Consider the following 16108-nt stretch of genomic DNA (forward strand, 5'->3'; position numbering starts at 1 on the left):
CGAGAGATCAGTCATTTGAGGTCTTACGTAGGTAGAGTTTCTTATGGTGAGCCCAGGCATAAGCCTACCTTGTAGGAAATTAATTCTCAAGGGGCTACTTTACGAGTTTAAGATTAAGAGTCTCTCTCTCAGAGAGGTGTTATAATAGAATGGTTTGTATATACGCATTGATAACTCTGCTTCACCTCGTGTCCGAGTTGAGATCCTGTAAGCTGACGTACATTATCATCCGCGTGGCCTAGCCGACTGACAAGAAGTTCAGTAAGACGGAGGGCTTGTTAGGTATGTGTATCGGACGTAAAACATATAGTCCTACTAAACCGGCCAAGAATATTCGGTTTATTGGAGCGGAGACAAAGACAATGATACCCGAAAAGTGAAAACATCTATAGTGGCCTCTATCATGAGCTTAGCTACTAGTATAACTAACATAGCTTAAGCATAGTAACCAAATCTAATATCATAAACATAGTATGAGAAGCACACAGCTGTAGAACAGAATCATTAAAAACATCGCGAATTCATTAGTTACACACAGGAAAGTAGCAGCCGGTATACCCAGCTGCTCCTCATCTATAAACAAGTTCCATTCCCTTCCCTTTTCTACGTCCTAGGGGACGTACATTATAGGTACTTTTTCCGCCGCCTTTTTATTTTCCCTCTGATCTTCCTTTTAAGTTTTTCTTTTCTTTTGTGTGAACCGAAATCGAAGGCTGGAAAAAAAAAGTTTACCGCTGGAACGCCTGGCTACCCCCCAGACCGTTCCGAAAACAAAGACGTAGAGGACGGAAAAGATAGCTTTTTCCATCGGCCGTGAGGCACAACATTCTCTGTAAGCGAGCGTATCCCCTTTTTGTTGCGAGTAAAAAAAAGTAACAAAATAAAACAAAACAAGAACAGCAGCAGCGAGTCTAGGTCGCTGGAGTATAGTAACCTCGCTATTAGGCTGCCGTTTCACCGGCCGTATCTCATCTCTCAGAGCACGTCAATCGTCTCTCTAATTTATTCCCTTAATTCGTAATCTCCCCATCGGCTTCGTAATTCTTCCATGTTCGATCCAGTCGTAGAAGGTAAATTGTCGTGATTAGAAAAGACGGGGAAGCGGGATGTTGAAATCATGATGTTATGAGGATATGTAACGGTGACCGAACAGACGCGCTCAGCTCTTTGTAAACAGGAGGGGGGGGGTAGGAATGAGAAAAAAAAGAAAAGACGACGAGTTCTGCATAGAAGTCTATCGAGGGTATATCTTAGACTGGACGCCTTATGCAAGAAGCAAAGAACGCCGCCAAGATGACGTAAAGAACAAACTTTTCCGAACCGAGAGAAATTATGGCCGTATGTACAGTTGCCACGGTATGTGAGGGGGTATCCAGTCTATATGAACATATCTATGCCGAAATATCAATGCGGGACCAGAAACCTCCGGTTCAATGAAGGCCATCAACGCCGGGTCGCAACTCGAGAAATTAGTAGTAATCGCCGTGGTTGTTAGCAGGCAGCGGAGAGAACAGATGACTCTATAACTGCATCTCTTCACCAATTCCGGGAAGTCCGTGGCTGATGTTGCCCATGTTAAAGGACATCTGGCTGTTGGCTGCAAGGTTGGCGCGGATGTTAGCCGCTTGGGCTTGGATCTCGCAGGCAGACGAATGTTGCTTATGCTGTTTGGTTGTTAGTCTCTGTAGATATAATGTACGGATAAAATAGTAACATAGTAAACCCGGGGTGGCGTACGTATTTAAGACCGTTCAAGTTCTTGTAGCGCTTGTGACAATATTCGCACTTGTGTGGCTTCTCCTTCTCCATACCCGTCTCGCCCGGATAAGGCGCAGATGTCTCAGGATTTACGATGGAGAAAGAACCGTCTCCGTTCTCATGGAGCTGTTGATTTTGATGACCATGTTGTTTGTGGTACCTGCATAATCAATTTAGCGACATGTTAAGATAAGGGCCGGGAAATTCAAAATGGGGAATGGGGAATGGGGAGGGGGAGGAGACAAAGTCTCAGGCGGAAAAATGGAACAAAAGTTTAACTTACTTCAAGCCGTTCTGATTCTTGTAAGCTTTCTCGCATCCAATAACTGGACACTTGAAGGGTTTGTCCTCCTCCGGCGGTATTACCAAGGAACCAGGGTTCGCGATCGCACGTTGCAGCGCTGCCAAATGGTTGGGATCCGTGATGTTTCCAAACTGACTTGCGTCGAGTCCAAATTGAGCCATCTGCTGCTGCAACGCTCTCTGGCTTGCCGGTCCACCGTTCGGGCTGTAGAGCCTCTTGGCCGGGTCGTCGATGAAAAATTCGGAGAGACTAGAACTATTAAAATCCCCTATGTTGTTGAGGTTTAGGCTATTGAGCGAAGAGAAGTCCATATCCCCCATCCCATCCTTGTTTCCACTCATTTGTTGCCCTAATGCGGCTTGCTGCGTTGTCAAGGTAGGCGTGTTGACTGACGAGACTGTAGGATTGTTCTGGAAGCCAAAGTTATTAGCACCGGGTGTGGACGGCTGCGACGTTCGGAGAGCCTGGTGCTGTAGCCCCGGGGTGGTCAATTGTAGTTGAGGCCTTTGTTGCTGCCCGAACATTTGTCGGGTCTGTTGGATAGTTCGTTGGTTATCGTCCATCTCCATCATACCGACAGTGTCATCCATTTCCATGTCGCCAACAGCATCCATCTCGTCGTTGGATTGCATTCGGTCCAGCTGCTGTGTTCGCTTCTGGACGTTGGAGTCCATGGCCGAAGACTGTCTTCCCATCTGGATTCCACCGAAACCCATTCCGGGGCTGAGGTTGCTGCTCCCTATATTTCCGAACCTTTGACTCGATCCCATCTGCGACTGATGTTGAAAGCCTTGCGAATCATGTCGTCCAGCTCCCATCGACATAGACTGTCGGCTGCTAACCGAAAGCCTATGGGGCATCGGGATACCGGACCCATTCCGGTTCGGCTGGGCATTCTGGCCCGTGTGGACCGTCTCATAGTGGCGAAGCAGATCGTGCATCGTGTCCAATTTCAAGTCGCAACATATGAAGTTGCGCAGATACTCGGCCTCCATTTTAGGAATGTATGAGTTGGAGTGGAATGAGGGCGATTGATGAGCACCGGTAAACGGCGACGTGCCTGTCATTACGAGGCTATTCGTTTCGAGACATGATAATTAGCCACTTGCCGCCGGAGGATTTTCACATGCAGGAACAGGAACAGGAACAGAAACGTCTCATAAAATTATTAAAAAAACAGCAGGTCGGGTAAAACGGAAGCGCTGCGTAACGAGAGGCATAACCTCGATGAGTAACAGACAGAGGGGGGATATGGGGACATGAGGACAAGGAAATTGATAACGAGTAAAGGAGAATTAAAAATAATCGGTACGACTTACTCATCTCTAATGAAGCTCCCGACTGAGATCCCGCCCCAGCTCATACCATTCATTAAACTGCCGGCCAAGCTCTCCCGTCTACCGCGATTAGCCTGTTCGCGATTCGGGTTGATCATGGAAATGGGCTTGGGTCCAGCGCTGACGAAGGAGTCCTGGCGACTACGGCTCACGGCCGAGTCGAGCGCAGGACCTGTGGTCATTTCGAGGTCGAGGTCGCCGTCGACGTTAACTTGAAGCCAGTCCGGTTCGATCGGGTTGGGCTGGCCTGAAGGCGGCGAGGCGGAGTTGGAGTTGCGAATCTTTGGGTTATTACTCGCGATGTCTATTGGTTTAGATGCGGAGAGGGAGAGGGGGGATGCAGATGCAGATGCAGATGCGGATGCGGCAACAGATGTAAAGGCAGATGCGCCGGTGGAATCGGAAGCGAAATAGGTATTGCGACCGGGGAAATTAAATTGGTCGTCCGGAGTTGCGGGTTGTGGTGAAGGTGACGGCGAGGTGAGGGAATGTGAGGAAGTTGGTGTAGGAGCAGCGGCAGCGGCGAGGTCAGAGCCAGCGCCAGAATTATTATTATTTTCGGCGCTGCTGCGGCTGCTAAACGGATGCTCGGTGTCATTAGTCGCTGGGAATGGGGTACGTGTCGTGCCTGTTAGCCATCTACCCAGGGCGCCCTTCATGGTGATTGGTGCTGATTGGTGCTGAGTATAGTGGACCCACGACCCTTGAGAATGGTCCTTCCTGGTCTTCCTGGTCCTCGGTCCTTGGGCTGGGCTCTTCGTTGGATGTCCCTCAGGTGGGCAAAAAAAAAAAGGTACTTATCCAAAGTATCTTTGGTACTTTGTTGTAAGTACCTAGGGTAGGTAACAAACGGAGGTAACTCGACTTGCGGCTTTGGCTTTGCCTCTAACTGTAAGTAACAATAGGTAAAAGTGTCAGTAAAATATTCCAATTGCAAGAAGCAGAAATAAAAACAAGTAAAAATAGCGAAAAGTAATCTCAAATATTATAAGAGATAATGACGAACGGTAAGACGGAATTATGAATCCAACCCGAGATTAGGTCAGTTCAATGTGTTAGTGGTGGCATGTTTTTTATGAGTAGTGGTAATAGGTAGTGTTGGTCTCCAAGGTGAATATGGGAATAAACCCGAGTTGGGGAACTGGTGAGAAAGGCAAAGAGATGCTTGGAAGATGCTTAAAGACGGGGAGCGAATGGATGAATCCTAAGGGGAAAAATACAAGGTGCCTTTCCGTCTGGTCTTGACTAAGGTACGTACATAAGGTACGAAGTTAAGTCGAGCAACTTACAGGATTATGACCGCAGTCTGTGTATGTGTGAGGTATGTTTGAAGAGTCGTATTGTAGGAATATCCGAGTTCTGCTGTACCACTTACAACTTATGCGCGTAACTCATGCGCGCATGTGTGTGTATATATGTATGATATGTATGAGAGTATGTGCAGAGGTAGGTAGTAATGTATGTAAGCTTAACGACGACGGGGCCGGGGTCGCTTTGAATGCTGTGATGCACTGGGTAGGTCCAGATTAGATGCTACCTAGGTGACTGGATGGATCCCGGAGGAGGGGGGCAGATGCAAACTGTAACCAAACACGGTACGATCGATTTAGCTCGAAATATCACGTTGGTCCGAGCTGTCGAGTCTCCAGCTGTCTCCAGAGTGGTGGATATCCCAGTGTATCCAGCGAGATCCAGCAGCGTATAAAGTAATAAAATAATAAAACGTACGGCGGCAAACAACCCCACGGCGTAGAATCACACGGAAGCACGAGCTTCGACCGAGCAGCCGGTAATGGCCACCACGGGAGTCAAATCACACTAGCTTGGGACGGAGGACGTAGCGTTTCGCCTCTTGCAGGTAGTGCTCTAATGATCTGAACTCCGCGGATACGTGCTGCCAAGCTAAAGCCAACTATAACTCTAATACTTTCAAGCCACTCTTGATTTTGGCGAAACCTCGTCCGTTGCGGCTAGTTTCAGGGGTTAATAGTTGACGGACGAGCCGGCGGTACTTAATAGCCCTAAGAGATAATCGTGGTCGCCGTGGACGCCTGGATTACTTAGTCAGGTTGTGCAGCAGTTACTACCGTAGCGGGTTGCACGACAGCCAGATGGATGGAGGAGGATTATGGTTATGGCGGGATGATCCCGAAATCAGATCTGGCGGTAAGTCGATAAGTGATGTAGGTGGTGTTAATAAGTGGTTTTTGGAGGCGGCTGTTAACACGGGCCGGGGGGGTAGAATCGAGAAATCGAGACACCCGAACAATATGTCTAAAGGAAGTAAGTGGCGTAAGTGGTATTGTTGGTATGCGGTTGTTCATGCGAGCACATTGGCACGTTGCACGTACATATGTCCAATGCGTAGTGTATGTATATACGAGAGTTAGAAACGTGGGTTGTCGTATTTTAATACCACGACAGCAATTCCACGGACTAACTGAGGTGACAATATCGACCTACTTGGATCAAACTTGGATATAACAGGTCTATTACAATTTAGGCTCACGGGATAGGACGAGGCTAGTTACACAGACGCATATGTTTGTGATCACTACCGAACTACGGTACCTAATCTAACGGCAATCTCCCAAACCAAGTTAGGACCAGTCAGACTATTCTATAGACAGTATGATGGGCAAACAAATCCACCCCAGCGGTAGGCAGTTTGAGTCTACCGCGATTCTCGTACATACATAGGTAGTGTACTGTGTATGTAGTAGAGGGTAATAGAAACTCCTGCTACTCCTGTAGGTTAGCTGGGAAATGCTAGCACCTCTCCACCGAGAACGGGCTGTCGAATCCATGGCGAGTAGTATCGTCAGGTTTGTTGATCAGTGACGATTAGTCCCCATCGCCGGGGAAAGGCTAACGAGGCTAGGCACGTACATACTATGTACATGGCTCAATTTCATCCACCCGGCGATTCCACACTAGGATAGCAGGGATATCGAAGCTTCGATGAAGGGTTTGGGTTGTTTCTAGTCCGGTTTCTAATCAAGTTCACGTTACTCAAAGATCGAATGGGAAACTAAAAACAAACGACTATGACAAGTTCACCAGTTACTACTTATTGATAATATAAATGCAGAGAGCTGTATCGGGCATCGGGGCATCGTATTGTTCTTATTATTCAAACTCGTTTTTTTGAAGAGATGGTGTGGAACTCACATGGCTCGATGTTACACCCAACGGCTAGGTCTATTTAGTGGTCTGTTTAGTCTAAGTCTGTTACGGAGTTAAGGATCCAGGGATGTTGAGCGACTCGACACCGATTTAGGGAAAGCCGATGCGTGTGGGACTTACTAGGGTCCTAACTTGGGGGGGGAGGGGGTTCAAGCCTCCGTTTGCTACTACATAATAGATGTCAATAAGTTTCATCTTTTTTGAGACTATTATTATTATTATTCAATCCTAATAATAAGTTTGATCTTACATTACTGTTGAATTCGAGTTTTGGGGAATCAATGATTAGGTATGATGATGATGATGTTGCTAAATGCTACTTATACACGACGTTTGGTGATGGAAGATAGACGGGAGGGATTTTGATGTCATGCTCGTGCGTCATAGTACAAGAATATAATAATAGTTGCTACCATCTCGGCCTGGCTGCCGTTTACCTTCACAATATTTCCCGTTTACACAACTTAGACGGTTAAAATAAGTTTGATCTAAACAAGGCTATACCCAGCCTTGGATCTCAGCCAACTCGACTTACCCGCGAGTATCACGATATGTGTTGCATTCGATGTTGTATTGACTAAGTTATAAAAGGGAAGATCTAGTGTTTATATACATGTGGGATACACATGTGGGATACACACGTGACAGCAAGTATCATGCTTTGCGCGCCGTATGAATGCGTAGGAGACTGGGGGTACCGGTAAGCAGGCAGGACGGGCTAGTACCTAGAATGACGGGCAGCATGCGTGTATGACTCGACCGCGGACGAGGCCGTATAAGCTCATTCTCACGCACGAATTGCCGCACAATGCGGCCATTAGCAACTTCACCCTCGTTAATTTAACTGCTTGCATGAGAAGATGCATATATATTCGTACTGGGACAAGCTGGGGATAGGCCAACGCAATCGGGACTTAAGTTTCTAGCTACATATTCTGTACGGAATAGGTACACTTATACAGTTACAGTACCAACTACAAGAAAATACAAAAAACAAAAAAAAAGGTTCTCCTGTCAAAATTGGTTATACGGGATAGGCCTGTTCCGTACGAAGAGTTCCCATTTACCTAGTGCGGCAATGTCCCATTCGCTAGATGTTGCCCTGACTCATACCCTGGGCGTCCTGGCATCCCGTCGAATTACAATCACATGCTGTATGTAGCTCTTGACTATCTTGACGCCACTTTATGAATCAAATCAGAGCCTCTCAGACGCCACCACTAATTCTTACTAGCAACCCTCCAGTCCTGATAATGGTTGATAATAGTAGATACGGCGCTTAGTCTCTTACTGATAGCTTCAATATAAACCCGTAAGCCGAGGAGGTCTTGCGCTCCGCCGTCTCGTTGGTGCGCGTCTTAGACCACTCGACGTTTCCATTTATAATCCAATTCGAAGCCATATTCGGTTCGCCGGCTCTTCTCATTGGTCTCGGCTAGTCGCACGAGCGGACGCAAGCAAGTGCGCAAACAACCTTAATCTAGCCAATACAGTATTAGACCATTCTATCAAATAAAAATCAAATACCTAATGGAATTCAAATAATTACTACGGTAGGGGTTTGTGGTTGGTCTCGAGACTTGGCAAACCCACAAACATCGGCCTCGAGTGCCTCATTACCTAAACGGGCAGGCAAGGCTTGGGCTAGTTATGCTTGTTAATTATTGTTGGGACTTTTCGTATATTTTTTTTGAGGTTCAGCTGATGCGGCAATTTTCGTCCTCGAAGCCTTGCGACGCCGAGCTGAAAGCAGGAACAAGAAGTTACCGAATATTCGGCCTTCGGGTATTTTTATTTGTCTTCTGAGAATCGAGCAAACCAACCACCATAATACATCACAATACATACCTAGATAGGCTATCACCAACTCAAAGCTACCTACATATGTAGTATCAGCCTACTAGCCTATCCACCTACGTAGCTCTCCCACCCTCTTGGTTATAAGTGATAGGTCAAGACAAGGAGTGATAGATAACATTAGGCTTACTTGTATATTAAAACGTCTACGACAACGTAGTATAATTGTATAACTCAGCAACCGGATGGCACCCGCGTATGATTTATTTCGGTCCATGTATATAAGCCGCCTGGTCACCTATAATATGCCCGTAATATGCAGGACGATATGTAGACCGGGGATATTCGATATGCAAGAAATACCATGTTGTTCAACCCCATATTCTATCCTCGTCGTAAGCCTTACGTGCGACATTACGTTGCGACTTCACCTCCACCTTATATAGCAGTAACATAGCTATCCAGCAGTGCCTAACTACCTGTTTACGGTAAAAGAGAGGCTTGGAGATAACGTATTATAGGTCCATGAGTATTAGAACGCCGCAAATCTATCCCATCGATCTCGAAAATGATGATCTCCGATCCAGAATGATGGTTTCCAAGGTTTCTGGGAATCTGTAATTATCCAGCTAGCAGCCAACCCCGCGACAAATGGGCGCAGTTCCGCATTTATGACGGAATTGAAGGCTTAAACAGGTAGGTCTAGATACTAATTGGTGATCTCGACCCTACTTGTCTTCCTTTCCATTTGACTGGAAACTCATCCCAAACCCCCTCAATATATCCGCGTGATATTGATGTCAACTCCGCCGGGGGTAGCTTGTCTGGGAATATCCTCCATTCAAGTTTATAGCTGAAAATGTGACGACCTACACCGAGTCATATACTACCACTACTACTACACATAGTTAAGTGTGTTACAACAATTGTATACTCTAATAATATTCTGACCTCAGCTTCAAAGTGGCATTCTTACATATTAGACAGAGTCACCCGTTTGTGTGCTTACATTATGAGGTACCTAATACGGGTATGTGTGCTCTATGTATGTATGTACGTATGACAAAGATGACGCTCGAGCGGAATATTCACCGCTTTTTAGACGGTCGCATGTGGAAGGATCGAACTGCCGTGTCCAATCAACCGTTCCGTTATATATTCTTATTCGCTGATCCTCTCCCCCGGGTGCGGATGTGCGAGGCACAAGGCGAGGGCCGAGAGGCACAACTCGTTGCGGTACGTACCCTAAATCTAGATGTACATGATGGATGTACATTTTCCGTGTTAACGGCGCTTGCTTTTTTTCTTCTTCTATGATGTGCACTAGCGCATTTGGACCCTGAATTAAGATTTCCGCAAAGAGCACTTTGGCACGCACAGGACGCAAGTAAGGTGCAGCGTGCTTCCAAGCATGTTTCCACTTTTATATCTCGTCCCCGGGTCCCTGCAAGGGGAGACAAGGGGGAGAATACGCTAATCATATTAACAACGCTAACGAGACCTAATTCCCAATTCCCACTTCGAATTTCACTGGCCCAGAGGCGCCAGCCCCGGAATAAGCCTCACAGCTCACAGAAGCATCTTCCACTCTGCAGTCCGCACACAATCTCGATCCTCACGATTCCCACCTTACAGTCAACTAGCTAACCTAGCAACCCAACATTCGTTCTAGATGGACCGCTAACTATATAGAGATGGAATAGAGATGAGACGGCGTCAGTCTGTTCTGAAACCATTTTTTTAAAGCTGTCACTCAGAGAGACGGTCTCGTGGCTAATGGCAACCTATTACACAAGATGCCGCTGAAGTGCCGGCTTAGCATTTCTAGCCATCTTTTGGCATTGTCGTCTCAAAATGTCAGACTTCATCTCCGAGCCGCGGTAACACAGTAGCGAGAGCCACTCTGCTCGCTTCAGCGGATTCGCGTGGGATTGGCTCTCATAACTTGCCATGCGCGCCACGGCGCCGGCTCGCCTGGGGGGGAAATTGTGATCGATCATCCTGGAGCAACCCCGTTTCGTGCGGCCATCTGGATCTCCTAGTGATCTATCGGATCAAGCCTTCCTTACCAAGTTGCCTACTTAACACGGACGTCTTATTGCCAGTCTTTTCCGGAAGAAGGACCGACGATACTCTGTTTCTAGTGGCACTTTGGTCTTAGATCCTATATTATTGCGGACTAAAGTCATTATTACGCTTGCCCGCATGGTCGGGGTAGGTGCATATGAGTTATCAAGGTAAGTAAATGTTTCAAATCCTTATAACTAAAATGACTAAGGTGTGTATTTCCTGGTTTCATACCGAGCAATATATTTTGAATGCTGTCTAGATATCTAGGTACATATTGACAGAGAGACTTAACCTCTCCTTTACATAGGTAGAATATTTCCAGAATTTGTTGGCTCTAGCTCCGTCGTCTGACTGCGTGTCAGCTTTAACCGAGCCTTACCAGACCCACCCGCAGCAGCAGGTGAGTTGCAACGCATAAAACGGTATCTCCCTGCGCTTGTCCCGCTTAGCCCTGGCTGAGCTAAGACAGTTCGGATGCATTGGACACGGAGCTGACAAGAGACGCCAAGACGATCATTTACGGCACGTGATAGACTTGTACCATCAGGAAGCGAATGGTTATACTGGAGCGTAAGCTCCGATGATTTGACCGAGACCCCCGGGCTTCTACTCCTTCACGGACCGGATTCCACGAATGTTTGGATACGCCGTTCCTTGTGTTCTTCCTAGGCTGCCAGGTAAATTTAACTGAGTATTTCAAAGCCTCTATCCGGATTAACTATAGTTAAGAATAGAACATTGAGGATATCCTAGGTCGTTACAAAATCAGATGGTTGGGTCAAATGCTGTAAATATCATGTGCTTCGCCCGAGCTCCATCTATTCGACCTATTCAGCTAAGTCCGCGGAGGCAATTATTGAACTATACTGCTATTCGGAGTTGAAAATCTGAAAGACGCGCCGCACCGCCGATAAAGTTCACCTGAAATACCGCGACAACAGCCGCAGCCTTACGGAGGTTTGTCGCTAAGTAGGTTGAAGACGGCGGCTGTCGCATTCTATAACGACGGAAGTACGACGGAAGTACGACGGAAGTACAACGGAAGTACGACAGCTGAGTTTGGCGGAAGACGCCGAGTTGGCCACTAAATGCGAAAACTAATTGCCAAACCCCGAAAGCCCTTGTATTTAACGGCGAGCAAACGGCGAACAGCGGGCACTAATTTCGTAATAGGTACCTTTATGAAGTTTAAGTGTGGCTTCAGTGCTCCTCTAGGCCTTTTTAGCACACTTTAGCCTGTAAGGCTTATACGACTGCTGCGTAAGCCACAAAGTATTAGCCACAATACGGGAATAACTCGGGCTCTGCTCTATTTGGCCGACCCACATTCCATCGTACCAGAGTGCGCCAGAGTTGCGCCGGAACGTGCCATCAGTGGATTACATCATGTAATTTTTTCCCGGCTTTCTCCTTTGCGAACAGCTTCGTCAAGTTGACGTTGTGTTATGTTACTAAGAGTCAGTCACCGCTTGAATCCGCCTGAATCCCGAAGAGGAGCCAATCGCAAACTGCTCAATTGAACTCTGTCACCGTTCAATTTCCATCTTACCGGTTCCTCAAATATAATACCCCGCGTACCGACCTGGAGACACCAAGCTATCACGATAATATACATTCAAAGCAATCATACCTATTAGATATTATCCTAAGATATCCACACTTCGACCTAGAGTTATACAGATCTTGTAATACTAGAGACAAGACAAGACAAGACATCGGACTCCCTACGATATAAAGAAGTATCGGAGTAGTCGAAAGAATCGATAAAACCCCGCACTACATATAATCATAAAGCCGCAGCCATGAAGATTATTTCGAAAGAGGAAGAACAAGCGCACTATCGCGAAGTTCTAACGGGTGGTATCATCGGTGGCACCATAGGTCTCGGTGCCGGCTTAGTTGGCGTCATGGTCGCATCGCGACGGTACCCAGCCTTCCGATCGCTCACGCTCCCCTTCCGCGCCTTCCTCGTCACATCCACAGGTACCTTTGGCGCAATCGTCAACGCCGAGCGGTATTCGAATGCCTTCCACAGGGCCAACAACCCCATGAACTTCTACGTCGACGAGGCCCAGCGCACACAGGAGCTCATCCGCCAGCAAGAGACTACATGGGAGCGCTTCACCACCTGGGGCCGCGAAAACAGGTATTCTATCGTCTTCGCCTCCTGGATCGCCGCCATGGGCGTCGCGCTGGGTATCGTCGGCCGCAACAAGTACCTCTCCACCTCGCAGAAGCTCGTCCAGGCCCGTGTGTACGCCCAAGGCCTAACGCTAGCCGTGCTCGTCGCCACCGCCGCCTTCGAGACGGCCGATGCCCGATCCGGAACCGGCCGGTGGGAGACTGTCAAGGTGCTCGACCCCAACGACCCCGAGCACAAGACCCTGATCGAGAAGCGCGTCCGCAAGGAGGAGTACGAGGGCCAGGATCTGTGGAAGGATATGGTTGCCGCTGAGGAGCGCCGGCTCGCCGCCCAGAAGACGCAGAAGAAAAACTCGCAATAAAGCAGCTGGTGGGTAGGTACCTAGCGGCTGAACGCCGCTAGGGAATGGGATAATTGGAAGACATGATGGGAGCGGGCTGCTAGGCTAGGCTAGATGAGGCGCCGCCTGCCGAGCGAGTAGAGCGGCTAGGCATTTCCATTGCGTCCCGGATTCACCTGCATATTTTCCTTTGCATCAATCATTGTCCCGGAGTTTCGGCCGTGTGCGGTTGGGTTGGGTTAGGTGATTCTCATCATTTCACTCGTCTCTTGCTCTCTTCATGTACCAATACAAAAAGCAAGCAAGCAAGCAAGCGTGGAAGACTACGTCGCTTTTTCTACATTGCGCTGCCGTCGAAGGTAGAGATTAAGGGAGGGGGTGGAGGAAAGGAATGAAAAAAGGCCATGGATATTATTTTTTAGCATATTTAGGGGGGACGGAGGCGATATGATTGATAGACGATGATACATCCATGCTTTAATATTATATAACATGGACCATATTACTTGTAGGTACTGGATTTGTATGCCATCCTGTGACCTGATCCGACTGTACAAGATATCAATCCACCTTTCTTTACCCATTTTACGTGTCCCGGCGCCCCAAAAGACCCAAGATCAGCAACGGCACGCTCAAAGCAATAATATCATCCCGATCCCAATTCAAAATGATGTCTAATAGCTACATTTGCGTAGATATGTAGCCCCCATCTATCCACAACGGCCTACAGGTGGCCAAAAGAGCCCCCAGGATGGGGTGTCCTTGCGTAGACATGGATGGCACTTGATGAAATAAAGGCCCAAATTGGGCCGTCTTAGACAAAGAACAACGCTATCAGAATGATATGTAATATAGTCCAAAGTCCACGCTAGACTAGGCTGATAAATAAACCAACATGGCCGCATAAATCTGACCTTCAGCGGCCCCTTGGATGCTAGCAGCCCGAACCAAGATTCTCCAAACTCGCAGCGGTAAACTCGAGTTTGGCCTAGACTTCGATAGTAAAATGGCTTATCTGCGAGTAATACGCGTGTACAGCTAACTCGAGGATCCAGACGTCGCTGAAAACCTCACCGCCGTCGAAGCCACCGATTACGATGAGCCGGCTATCATGTAACACAGTGCCATGGTATCCGCGGCCGCTGGGGGGGAGGCCGTATACTCTCCGCTTGTCCCAAGTCATGGTAACCAAGTTGAGAAGCAGCACATCGTTGGAGTACTCATTGCCGTCGTGGCCCCCGACGATGAATAGATATGAGCCTACGATCGTCGAAGTGTGTGACAACCGCCTAAACGTCACGGGGATGTGCACCGCCTTCCAGGCATGCGTGTCCACGTCGTATACCCATACGTCATTAAAGCACTCGCCGCCGTCAGATCCTCCAAAGATGATCAACTTGCTTCCTACCATATTCGCTGTGTGGTAGCCCCGCGCTTTAGGTCGGCTAGTATCTTTGACTGCCGCTCCATTCGAGCTGGTTGGCGAGGGGCTTGATACTAGCTTCCAGCTCATCTTATGCACATCTGTGACATCGAGCCGCCATATATCGTTCAGAGCACGTATTCCGTCTCCACCGCCAAACATATAGATGCCGTTTTTATACAGGCAGGCCGTATGCGCTCGCCGCGCACTCGGCGTCCGGTCCCCTACTATCCGCGGCAGATGCCACCGAAAGTTAACCGTATCCAGCACGTACACGTCGTTATAATAAGCCGGGCCGTCTCCACCACCAAACACCACCAATTTCTTACCAACGGCTGTGCACGTCATGGCACGCAGTGGAACAGGTATATCGCCCGACACATGTGGGCTACTCCAGTGGAACGAGTCCGCATCTAAGACATATAGCTCGTTGAAACAGGCACGCGAGTCGCAACCCCCAAAGACGTATACGTTGCTCCCGATTAGAGTCGTCGTGTGTGCACGGAGTGGAGTGTGGGGGGCTCCGGATACCGGTGCTCGCGACCAATACATGCCTGATGAAGGTGCAGCGGGCACATCGGGTGCTGTCTTGGGATCTTGGAGAGGTGGAAAGGGGACATGGGGACCACGCGGCCGTGGAGCGGCGGACGCCTTGCGAGATCCACCAGAGGCTCCCGACCCCGTGCTCGCAGTCGTGGCCCGGCCGGCGATGGCCGATGTCGAGCGCATAGCTACCGGCCGCCGCCCATCGTCTAGGCTAGATGATCCGACCGGCGGATCAGACGGTATGGGAGTAGTATAGTCACCATGGCGCCGAAGGGTGAGAGTAGGGATAGGCGTCGGAGCAGACTGGGGCGGTGGCACGGCAAACGCGGATTTATTAGAGACGGACTGCGAACGTGAACGTATCGAGGGCTCGGATGCCTTGCGTTTACTCGAGGAAGTTCCCTGGCTCTTGGATGAGAGGTGACCTGGTGTGTGGCTTCGGGTAGGGGCAGCAGCTCGGTCTTGGGCCTCGTTTCCACTGTCGCCGTCGGCGGAGGACGGAGCGATCTTTTGGGATCGGATGGTCCTCGACTTGTTGCTTGAGGGCGATCGTGGGTTATCGGCCATAGTTTCGTTAGCGGAGGGCATGGTTCTCGAATAACATGGCCTACGTTCCGCGTCCGAAGCTAGGGGGCTCTAAATCGTGGTCTGCTGAAAATACGTCACACGGTCAATTGCCCAGCCTATCCACCTAGCCTAGTCTCTCGGTAGTCAGTAGGCGAGTCGCGCAAGGGCATGGAGAAACTTGAGCAAAGATTTAAGGCATGGGGTTTAAAACTACAGGGTAGAACAGTTAAGGTAGGGCAGTTTCAAAAAAAGGGCGTATTTGACCCTTAAGCAAAGGCTGAAACGGGTTGAAAGCTATTCAAGGCCAAAATAGATGATGCCAGTATGAAATCCGGAGCACAGAATGATGACAGATTAATAAAAAAACGGTTCTAATACAAAATGGTCAAGGTTGAACTTGTTGACGGGCCACGCGGGCATCCCTTGCTTTCTTCAAGCCCCTGCATGAAATTGGGCACTTTTCTAGAAAGAGAAGATGAAGCAAGGAAAAAGTGGTTTGAACGAGTCGGAAACTTTTGAGCAAATGGGTACCACCTTGACCAATCCCGCGTATTCCCCCCCCCCGCCTTGCCGGGGGCTTATACGTACCTGCACTTACTGCAACGGGGTGATAACGATAACGGCACCTGCCTTTTAT

The 16108-nt window shown here is 48.6% G+C and overlaps 4 protein-coding genes across 4 annotated transcripts; 1 reads left to right on the forward strand and 3 right to left on the reverse strand.

The window, feature by feature from the left end:
- Positions 1-1520: 1520 nt before the first annotated feature.
- On the reverse strand, positions 1521-3129 carry F4817DRAFT_313270 (uncharacterized protein; the record flags this gene model as incomplete). The annotated part of the gene is made up of 3 exons (XM_049300223.1): positions 1521-1664; positions 1738-1918; positions 2042-3129. 3 exons carry the CDS (start codon positions 3127-3129, stop codon positions 1521-1523), a joined length of 1413 nt encoding a protein of 470 aa, XP_049161703.1.
- Positions 3130-3253: 124 nt separating this feature from the next.
- Positions 3254-4260, reverse strand: F4817DRAFT_300894 (uncharacterized protein). The gene has a single exon (XM_049299790.1). It carries the CDS (start codon positions 4056-4058, stop codon positions 3378-3380), a length of 681 nt encoding a protein of 226 aa, XP_049161704.1. The 5' UTR covers positions 4059-4260; the 3' UTR covers positions 3254-3377.
- Positions 4261-12254: 7994 nt separating this feature from the next.
- Positions 12255-12956, forward strand: F4817DRAFT_357040 (uncharacterized protein; the record flags this gene model as incomplete). The annotated part of the gene is made up of 1 exon (XM_049305870.1): positions 12255-12956. The coding sequence occupies one exon, from the start codon at positions 12255-12257 to the stop codon at positions 12954-12956; it is 702 nt and encodes a 233-aa protein (XP_049161705.1).
- Positions 12957-13428: 472 nt separating this feature from the next.
- On the reverse strand, positions 13429-15944 carry F4817DRAFT_329312 (galactose oxidase). The gene has a single exon (XM_049302258.1). The coding sequence runs from the start codon at positions 15490-15492 to the stop codon at positions 13924-13926; it is 1569 nt and encodes a 522-aa protein (XP_049161706.1). The 5' UTR covers positions 15493-15944; the 3' UTR covers positions 13429-13923.
- Positions 15945-16108: the final 164 nt, after the last annotated feature.

This window comes from Daldinia loculata (assembly GCF_022478755.1).
Source record: "Daldinia loculata strain CBS 113971 unplaced genomic scaffold F4817scaffold_9, whole genome shotgun sequence".
NCBI classification, from domain to species: Eukaryota; Fungi; Ascomycota; class Sordariomycetes; order Xylariales; family Hypoxylaceae; genus Daldinia; species Daldinia loculata.

What these genes read in the sequence shown, in the direction of transcription:
- F4817DRAFT_300894 (XM_049299790.1), bottom strand. Translation starts at nt 4,058, where the DNA reads ATGAAGGGCGCCCTGGGTAGATGGCTAACAGGCACGACACGTACCCCA.
- F4817DRAFT_329312 (XM_049302258.1), bottom strand. Translation starts at nt 15,492, where the DNA reads ATGCCCTCCGCTAACGAAACTATGGCCGATAACCCACGATCGCCCTCA.